This window comes from Ascaphus truei, chromosome 10, assembly GCF_040206685.1.
Source record: "Ascaphus truei isolate aAscTru1 chromosome 10, aAscTru1.hap1, whole genome shotgun sequence".
Taxonomy (NCBI): Eukaryota; Metazoa; Chordata; class Amphibia; order Anura; family Ascaphidae; genus Ascaphus; species Ascaphus truei.
The window spans coordinates 18,951,532-18,961,674 of record NC_134492.1 but is presented as its reverse complement, the minus strand read 5'-3'; the positions used below and the strand labels follow the sequence as shown (position 1 = coordinate 18,961,674).

The 10,143-nt window shown below is 47.4% G+C and overlaps 1 protein-coding gene across 1 annotated transcript in view; it reads right to left on the bottom strand.

The window, feature by feature from the left end:
- The window catches only part of LOC142503316 (uncharacterized), a 10,708-nt gene extending 3,426 nt beyond the window's left edge, over nucleotides 1–7,282 (bottom strand). Inside the window, exons 1-8 of the mRNA XM_075615467.1 lie at nucleotides 7,268–7,282; nucleotides 6,387–6,448; nucleotides 3,972–4,129; nucleotides 3,621–3,779; nucleotides 3,118–3,554; nucleotides 2,874–2,935; nucleotides 1,074–1,231; nucleotides 753–985 (exon numbers count right to left, since the gene is read on the bottom strand). Coding sequence (XP_075471582.1) covers nucleotides 753–985; nucleotides 1,074–1,231; nucleotides 2,874–2,935; nucleotides 3,118–3,554; nucleotides 3,621–3,779; nucleotides 3,972–4,129; nucleotides 6,387–6,448; nucleotides 7,268–7,282 — 1,284 coding nt within the window. The remainder of the gene's footprint in view (nucleotides 1–752; nucleotides 986–1,073; nucleotides 1,232–2,873; nucleotides 2,936–3,117; nucleotides 3,555–3,620; nucleotides 3,780–3,971; nucleotides 4,130–6,386; nucleotides 6,449–7,267) is intronic.
- Between the last annotated feature and the right edge of the window lie 2,861 nt (nucleotides 7,283–10,143).

Here is a 10,143-nt window from a genome sequence, read left to right as displayed (position 1 = left end):
AGCGCCCTGTGTGGGCCTGAGGCTGAGGCGGGACGCACAGTGGGCCTGAGGCTGAGGCGGGACGCGCAGTGGGCCTGAGGCTGAGGCGGGACGCGCAGTGGGCCTGAGGCTGAGGCGGGACGCGCAGTGGGCCTGAGGCTGAGGCGGGACGCACAGTGACTTACCTGAGCGGGTGGTAGCGCCGGGGAGGTAAGGGAGCGGCTGGGGTAGGAGGGCCGCGCTTCCCGTCCGGAGCCAGTGCAGGACGGCGCACGTGAGGGGGGGGAGGGGGGCGGACAGAGGGTGTGTGTGTGTGTGTATAGAGCTGCTGTGTTGTGTGTGTGTGTGTGTGTATAGAGCTGCTGTGTTGTGTGTGTGTGTGTGTGTGTGTGTGTATAGAGCTGCTGTGTTGTGTGTGTGTGTGTATAGAGCTGCTGTGTTGTGTGTGTGTGTGTGTGTGTGTGTGTGTGTGTGTGTGTGTGTGTGTGTGTGTATAGAGCTGCTGTGTTGTGTGTGTGTGTGTGTGTGTGTGTGTGTGTGTGTGGCCCGTCACTCCGCCTCAGGCCAATGAGAGGTGTGCGGGGGCGGGCGACCCAAGGGACCAATGAGATTTCCCCTAGGGACACCGGACATCCAGGCAGGCAAACATACAGTGCTTTCACTAATATAGTATAAGATAGCCATGAATGAACTTATAGCGTGTAACTGAAATGTTTTCTATATTATAAGATTATGATCTTCACACTTGTTTATTTGCCTTTGTTATAACTGACCTCGTTTTCAACCGTATTCTTAATTTGCTGGTATTCTGCACTGGATTGATTCTTAAGGCTGTCACTGTAATCCTGATTGGTAATTCTGAATTGAATGGGTACACCGATTAATTCAGGAGATGCTGGGGAAGTTGAACCTGTGGTGGTGGTAGCAGTAGTTGAGCTAAATGTTTGAGCTGCAGGTGAAACATTTGATGTTGAGGTGGGAGTTGTGCTGGTTGAAGGTGTAGTACCTAGAAAATAAATGAGCAAAAGCATTGTGTTTAGTGATGATCTTCACACTGCATTCAGCTTTTTGTGGCTGTAGACCCCCTAACTTACTCTCAGCAGAAATGCTCCTTGGATCAATTTGTAAGTCACCCAGTTGGCCGTTGCTGTCTGTTACACTTTTGTTAAATTTGCTGACCATTTCGTCATCTGGAGGGACATTGGTGTCATTTTTGAAACCAACTTCACTCCCAGCAATCACAGAGCCTTCCCTGAGAACAGAGATCAAATTGAGTATGATTTCTTCCTTATATGTGGTACCATTTTACATCCCCACCTTTTTATGAATCGCATACAAAGCTCTCCTCAGTAACCGCACTAACCCTTCTCTACCATGGTACCTAGGAATTATGTACATATGTATTGTCTCACATCTCCTGAATTAGTGTCCTCCACACAGAACTGTATTCTTCATAACATCCGTTTTCCTCATTAAGAACTAGACAGAGCTTCACGACTTAAAGCAGCACCCTACCCAGAAGCCTATGTGAGTTTAATGGAGGGGTGCGCAAACTTCTGTTGCTGCGCACCCCTGCCTCCACTACCCCGGTGCTCGCGCCCCCCCTTACCTTCCTGTCAGCGGCAAATGATGCCAGGGTTCATGCGATGTGACGTCATGTGACCCGCTGCGTCATTTAACGCCCGTCACCATGGCGACGCGTCGTCTGAAGCCAGCTGAATCTCGGTAAGTTCAGTTGCAGAGGCCTCACGCGATCCCACGGCATTTAATTTAAATGCCTTGGGGAAGAGCGCGCGGCTTCTGCAACCCCTGCGCCCCCCCCCCCCCCAAAAAAAAATCTTGCGCACCCCTGGTTTAATGCATATAAGGTTAGCATTTTGCCCCTTGAGCATGTCTTGTGTTAAAAACATTGATTTTCATAAACTCTAGATTCTGCGGTTACCATTTTAACCTTTAGACTGCACCGGGCTCTGGGGAGAACTTCATTATAATCACTTAACTCCTGATGAAGCACCAGATTAAAAAAATATAAACATTGGAAAGAGCAACAGAATATATATTAAAGTGAGTAAAACAAAATGGAGAAAAAATGAAATGGCGCTCAGCGCGGGCTGCCGCTTTAACATGCCTGTGTGCCGGAGCTCGGCTTTCCTTCTCTCAGCTCTCACACGCTAAGCGCTTCCCAGTGGGTTTTTTTTCTCACTTGCACCTTGTAGGGGAGCACTATTAATTATTCTGGAATCGTTTCTAATCCTTAAAAGCTATTTTAATAAATGGCTGGTGATGTCTTCGTGTCTTCTTTCCCTTTCTAGCGCTCTTTTTATTTTAAAAAATGTGCCCCTCCTTTCAGGAGATATAAGCATTTGAAATATTAAATGTTCGTGGGTTAAAATGCAGCTCTCCCTGGAGCCCCGCACAGTCTGAGGTTACCATGGAAACCTCAGATGCTGAAGAGTAACATACATAATGTACATACATACATTAAGAAAATCAGGATTTTTAACCCTAAACTTTTTTTTAATTATTTTAAAAGAGCAGGACATACTCAGGGGGCAAGATACTAAATTATAGGAGCTCATCTCAAGTAGACTTCTAGGGGATTACTGCTTTATTAACTAAACCCATATACTACATCCATACAAAACTGTCCTCTTTCTCGTTCTACTCATTTCCCTCTAAATAAAGAAGTATTCACTCACACTCATTCCCTGTATGTCCTTTATATGCAATCATTTGTTTTCATAATCTGTGCCCTTTATACAAAGGTTTCCTCATACACACGTCTTCACTGCTCCTGTAACCTTATGATAAAGTCGTCTAAAAGAGGATTGGAACTGTTTTGGTGTCACCACATTACATAAGATCAACAAAGTTAGTGCAACGCCTGTGCTCACCGGTATCTCTTTGTCTTCACATAGTCAAACGTAGGAAATTGTTTTTTAAACACTTGTGTAACCTGGAAAGAAACACCGTATTAAACTTCTCAACACTTCTGGGACAGCGAGGGTTAAAATGTATGTGGTCTGGGCATACACATTATTACATACACATTATTACATACACATGTCAATGAAAGTACAGATCTGTGGGCAGAGAGTTTATCGAACACACCCAAGATAGAAGAAACATGACACTCACCGCACTTTCAATATCCTGCGTTAAATTTCTGTAGTAAGGTGATGTGGGTTCTGTAAGCCTTTCATCGTAATTTCTATTTATTATTCTGAACTCCAAGTATTTGATGATTTTACCAGAAGATGCAGATGTAGGAGCATTTGGGTCTACATTATTAGGGGTAGTTGTCTCTCTCTTTCCAGGTGTAGTTGTCCCTGTGTTAACAGGTGTAGTTGTCCCTGTGTTAAAGGGTGTAGTTGTCCCTGTGTTAACGGGTGTAGTTGTCCCTGTGTTAACGGGTGTCCCTGTGTTAACAGGTGTAGTTGTCCCTGTGTTAAATGGTGTAGTTGTCTCTGTGTTAACGGGTGTAGTTGTCCCTGTGTTAACGGGTGTAGTTGTCCCTGTGTTAACGGGTGTAGTTGTCCCTGTGTTAACGGGTGTAGTTGTCCCTGTGTTAACGGGTGTAGTTGTCTCTGTGGTGCCGGGTATAGTTGTCCCTGTGTTAACGGGTGTCCCTGTGTTAACAGGTGTAGTTGTCTCTGTGTTAACGGGTGAAGTTGTCTCTGTGCTAACGGGTGTAGTTGTCTCTGTGCTAACGGGTGTAGTTGTCTCTGTGTTGGCCGGAGTAGTTGATACAACTTCTGTGCTGGGTACAGCAGTTGTGGTTTGATTGTTGGCCAATGTCTCTGCAGAACAAACATATCAATTTTAGTGAAACAATAGTAACAATAGAAAACATTCCAAACTGAAGTGGCCCATGTTAGCAAAAAGAACAAATATAATACAGTATTAACATACATCATGAAGTACTTTCCTTGCCATCCCAAGCTTGTGTAAAAAAAGGTTATTTTATATTTTTCACTGAAGCCCCAACTCACCCTCAGTAGAAATACTCCGAGGATCAATGACAAGGTCTCCCATCTTGCCACTGTTGTTTACAATCGTGTCATTGAATCCCTTCTCCAGTTCCTCTTTAGAAGGGACAACAGTGTCATTTGGGAAGACAGCTTCATTCTCAGCAATCACAGAGCCGCTCCTGAGGGAGGACACCAAGCACTTATAAAAACATACATACATATCATACCATATCAAGAACTATTTTCTGCTAATCATCTCTTCCCTCTATATAGTCGTCTTCCTCTTAACTCTTTATCTGCCCAACATACAACTCTACACGTATAATTCTCTAAGAGCCCCTCATTTAGACCTCTCATATAATTTCTTTGTGTAAGTTCTTCTCTCCTATTTCCCTCCACCAAGGAGTCGCTTATCAAACATGTCTACGTCATACAGTAGTTCCTCTTTAGGCTGCGCTTATAGTACTGGCTATGGGGATGGCGACGCACTGCTTATGTCAGCCATCGCGATTCCTGCACTCTGGTGTAGGAGACAAAGGGAGGGCGACAGGGGGCATGGCCTTGAGCGGTTCACCCCCATTGGATGAAAAGCTCACGTGCCGCCGACGTCACGCTGCCACCGCTGTAACTCTCAAATTCTCTTGACTACAGCGATTTTGTTTGCTTTATTCCGGCGTAGCGGCGTCACGATTGCGCCCACTATGGGCACCCGCGACAGACTACATGCTGTTGCTTTGCAGCTGCGTGCCGTTGCCGTCGCCAGTACAATAAGCACAGCCTTTTGTAGCAAATTTCTGTATGTGTCCTCTATATGGAACGCCTCTTTTTCACGCCCACTTTGTGAGTCTCCCCAAACACCTGTCTGAGGCCGCCCACGGGGGATATTGACAAAGCTCTGATAATAGGTATCAGAGATTGCTTAACTTTAACTGTGTAGCCGGGTCCCCTCTGGCTCCCTGGTTTCCCCTTTCTCCCTTCCTTACCCTCACTCCGGTGGGGGCTGCTGCGGGGGCGATCGCCCGGCGACGACAGCTACAGGGCGCCCCCTTCTTGCAGGAGCTTGCGCATGCGCAGTGTAGTTGCGCATGCGCAGTACAGTGCCAGGAGTGCTGGCGGCCATGTTAAGGTTGGCGTGAGGTCGGACATGCGTAGAACCACAACGGCAGCCATAACAGTAGCGCAGGCCCTCCCAGAGTTGGCGCAGGTAGTGCTAGCGGCGGCCATTTCAAAGTCGCACATGCGCGGGAGAGAGAGCGCACACGGCCGCAATGTTAAAGGGCTCCATGGGGAACTACAACACCCAGAGTGCTTAGGGGCAGATAGCCACGTGACTCCAGGGAGCCAATAGGGCTTACAGATTCCCCTGCAAAAATATACATTTTGCCGCGTTCAGGGTTTGTTAGTCAGTCAGAGCTGGGAGCAGGTTAGGGAAGGGTGTGTGCAGGGAGCAGTAGCCCTTGCACTAGGCCAGGTTACCACCCTAGGCCCCAGATAGAATCCTATCCATAACCCAGATTGTGGTTGCGACAGGGACAGGCCCTAGGTAGGGACCATGACCCTTTAGTTATTTGCTGAGTTCAGGGACACAGTTTCCCTGCTGTGCGGCCCTGATCATCGTGTCTGGACTCAGACCAACACTCAAGATAGAGACTATATTCATGGTGGGACTGTCTGGCGGGACAGCACCCCACGTAGCGGAGGCGGCATTGTGGATCACACTTTCGGATACATCATCCAAGTACAGCATCTGCGCGCCCGGGTGTGGACACACCGGCAGATACCTTCTTCACAACACGTGCACCAACCATCTACTCAAACTAGTGGGCAGCGCTGTCCAACACTTGAGTGGGCTTGGGACTCTTGTGACACTGTGTTTGGGAATAAGGTGTGGGGCTATGGCCCTATAAGGCCCGTGTTATAGGGTGACCCTATTGTCATTTGGTTATTGTTATATTGTGTTGTGTTGCATATACCGTAGTAAACTGTTTTATCCATAATCTGGTGTAAGTGGTTCCTGTGCCAGGGGTTATTCTACTCACTAGAATCCCTGCACAGGTGGAGGCGCTATAAGCATCGTTTCAGGAAATACCCCAGGCTCCCAGTGGTGGAGGTTCAGGTTCATGGTAATACAGGTATATTCCTGCACATGGTCCCTCTCTGTGATTGGGGGGGGGGGGGGGGAGTGTGTTACAACTGACATTAACTTGAATGCCAATTGACACTGTATCACCCACACAGTGTTCTCTAGATTAAATCCTCTTTGCCTCACACACATCTCCTATCTCATAGCAAAAACAAAGGCTTGGAGAAAAATGTCTCCTAAAATGGTATCACCATATTATGGCTCTCGTTTACTTAGCAGTGCTTTGTCACATATCGTCCAGTGCTGGAAGACACCTAACAGCCCATTCAAGGGAATACCCTCCCCGTGCTTACCTGAATCTCCTTATTTTCAGACGGTGACATCTGGGGAACTTTATTCTTATCGTTTTTAATCCCTACAAGAAAAAAATCACAGAGGTAAATGTCTTGCATTACATTGCTTGGTACAATATTTATGAAGCGCAGTGTATCACTTCCTAGCCAGTACCTGCAGGTCAATTTACCTTCTAGTAATTCATAGGCAATTTTAGAGATTGAATCTGTTTCTTTGTTAACAATCGTAATGTATTTGTCCCACTGACTCCTGTACTCTGACAGGGCAGCTCCCTATCCAGCTGCATGTCCCAGGTATCCATACAGTATATGAGGTGGTTAATTGGTTTAGGTGTGTGATGGAAGGTGGGGATACATGAATCCAGCTGTTAAACACACATTTCCTTGCTTCAAAACGGAGACAGAAAACATCAATACATTTATCAAAGCAAAACAATCTAATTATTAATGGACTTTTCTATTTAATAAAGTTGGTGAAACGTGCACCAATGTGACCTCAGCTGCCAATATATTAACTCCATAGAGTGTGTGTGCTCTAAAAACTATCCCAGAGGAGGAAAGTAGGGACTGTCTAGGATCCAGGGATTATTGGGTATTATCACAAGATTATCAGGAGCAATAATCAAGATGCTTACGTTGTACTGCAGATTTATTTTACTCATATCCACATTATCTTTGAGATGCTGGAACAGACATTGACACTGACTTACTTGTGCTAACTATTATATGCAGTAGAATTCTACAATCATCTCGCCTAAAAAGGTGATTGGAAACGCAGCGTGCCACAGATCTGAGGGGGTTTCATGTGGAAACTGAGTGGGAGCATATAGTGCCCACTTGTAAATCACACAGATATTTAAACAAAGTTTGAGTAAACTCACCTCTCTTTCAACCATTCCCTTGAGATCTTGGTAGTACGTGGAACTGGCAACGTTAAGGCTGTCATTGTATTCCCTATTTATTATTCTGAACTCCAAATATTGGGAATGTTCACTTTGTGAAAATGATTTAGTCACAGATGTAGTTGTAGGTGCTGCAGTTGTTGTCACTGCAGCTGTAGTAGGTTGTAAAGTTGTTGTCTCTGCAGCTGTAGTAGGTTGTAAAGTTGTTGTCACTGCAGCTGTAGTAGGTGGTAAAGTTGTTGTCTCTGCAGCTGTAGTAGGTGCTGCGGTTGTTGTCTCTGCAGCTGTAGTAAGTGCTGAGGTTGTTGTCTCTGCAGCTGTAGTAGGTGGTAAAGTTGTTGTCTCTGCAGCTGTAGTAGGTGCTGAGGTTGTTGTCTCTGCAGCTGTAGTAGGTGCTGAGGTTGTTGTCTCTGCAGCTGTAGTAGGTGCTAAGGTTGTTGTCTCTGCAGCTGTAGTAGGTGCTGAGGTTGTTGTCTCTGCAGCTGTGGTCGGTTGTAAAGTTGTTGTCTCTGCAGCTGTAGTAGGTGCTGAGGTTGTTGTCTCTGCAGCTGTAGTAGGTGGTAAAGTTGTTGTTTCTGCAGCTGTAGTAGGTGCTGAGGTTGTTGTCTCTGCAGCTGTAGTAGGTGCTGAGGTTGTTGTCTCTGCAGCTGTAGTAGGTGCTGAGGTTGTTGTCTCTGTAGCTGTGGTCGGTTGTAAAGTTGTTGTCTCTGCAGCTTTAGTAGTTGCTGAGGTTGTTGTCTCTGCAGCTGTAGTAGGTGCTGAGGTTGTTGTCACTGTAGCTGTAGTAGGTGCTGAGGTTGTTGTCTCTGCAGCTGTAGTAGGTGGTAAAGTTGTTGTTTCTGCAGCTGTAGTAGGTGCTGAGGTTGTTGTCTCTGCAGCTGTAGTAGGTGCTGAGGTTGTTGTCTCTGCAGCTGTAGTAGGTGCTGGGGTTGTTGTCTCTGCAGCTGTAGTAGGTGCTGAGGTTGTTGTCTCTGCAGCTGTAGTAGGTGCTGAGGTTGTTGTCTCTGCAGCTGTAGTAGGTGCTGAGGTTGTTGTCTCTGCAGCTGTAGTAGGTGCTGAGGTTGTTGTCTCTGCAGCTGTAGTAGGTGCTGCGGTTGTTGTCTCTGCAGTTGTAGTAGGTGCTGTGGTTGTTGTCACTGCAGCTGTAGTAGGTGCTGCGGTTGTTGTCTCTGCAGCTGTAGTAGGTGCTGAGGTTGTTGTCTCTGCAGCTGTAGTAGGTGCTGAGGTTGTTGTCTCTGCAGCTGTAGTAGGTGCTGAGGTTGTTGTCTCTGCAGCTGTAGTAAGTGCTGAGGTTGTTGTCTCTGCAGCTGTAGTAGGTGCTGAGGTTGTTATCTCTGCAGCTGTAGTAGGTGCTGCGGTTGTTGTCTCTGCAGCTGTAGTAGGTGCTGAGGTTGTTGTTTCTGCAGCTGTAGTAGGTGCTGAGGTTGTTGTCTCTGCAGCTGTAGTAGGTGCTGAGGTTGTTGTCTCTGCAGCTGTAGTAGGTGCTGCGGTTGTTGTCCCTGCAACTGTAGTTGGTGCTGAGGTTGTTGTCTCTGCAGCTGTAGTAGGTGCTGCGGTTGTTGTCTCTGCCGCTGTAGTAGGTGCTGCAGTTGTTGTCTCTGCAGCTGTAGTAGGTGCTGCAGTTGTTGTCTCTGCAGCTGTAGTAGGTGCTGCGGTTGTTGTCTCTGCAGCTGTAGTAGGTGCTGCGGTTGTTGTCTCTGCAGCTGTAGTAGGTGCTGAGGTTGTTGTCTCTGCAGCTGTAGTAGTTGCTGAGGTTGTTGTCTCTGCAGCTGTAGTAGGTGCTGCGGTTGTTGTCTCTGCAGCTGTAGTAGGTGCTGAGGTTGTTGTCTCTGCAGCTCTAGTAGGTGCTAAGGTTGTTGTCTCTGCAGCTGTAGTAGGTGCTGCGGTTGTTGTCTCTGCAGCTGTAGTAGGTGCTACGGTTGTTGTCTCTGCAGCTGTAGTAGGTGCTGAGGTTGTTGTCTCTTCAGCTGTAGTAGGTGCTACGGTTGTTGTCTCTGCAGCTGTAGTAGGTGCTGAGGTTGTTGTCTCTTCAGCTGTAGTAGGTGCTGAGGTTGTTGTCTCTGCAGCTCTAGTAGGTGCTGAGGTTGTTGTCTCTGCAGCTGTAGTAGGTGCTAAGGTTGTTGTCTCTGCAGCTGTAGTAGGTGCTACGGTTGTTGTCTCTGCAGCTGTACTAGGTGCTGAGGTTGTTGTCTCTGCAGCTGTAGTAGGTGCTACGGTTGTTGTCTCTGCAGCTGTACTAGGTGCTGAGGTTGTTGTCTCTGCAGCTGTACTAGGTGCTGAGGTTGTTGTCTCTGCAGCTGTACTAGGTGCTGAGGTTGTTGTCTCTGCAGCTGTAGTAGGTGATGAGGTTGTTGTCTCTGCAGCTGTAGTAGGTGCTGCGGTTGTTGTCTCTGCAGCTGTAGTAGGTGCTGAGGTTGTTGTCTCTGCAGCTGTAGTAGGTGCTGCGGTTGTTGTCTCTGCCGCTGGAATAGTAGTAGTTGAAGTTGTTGCCTCTGTTGTGGGTGTTATGGTGGTCTCTGTGTTTTCTGCAGCTGTTGGTATAAATGGGTAAATATTGTTATTTCTTCAGTTCCTTATGCTATCTGCTTGGTGTAAAATTGGCTTGGTAGACCAGAGATCACTTCTGTCTGTCATTATGGTATTCTTAGGCTACGGTCCCAGTGTGCGCGTGCACGTCTGCGTCGGAGCGCCTGGCAGCGCGTCAACCCGTTTCAGCTACAATTAGTGGACTCTGATTGCTCACAATGGGGGGCGGGGGGGTGGTGGGGGTGTGTGGCATGGAGGCGTGACCATGACGTCACGCGGCCATGACGTCACGCGGCTGGTTCACCGTCATTGACTGAACTGCCACGTGA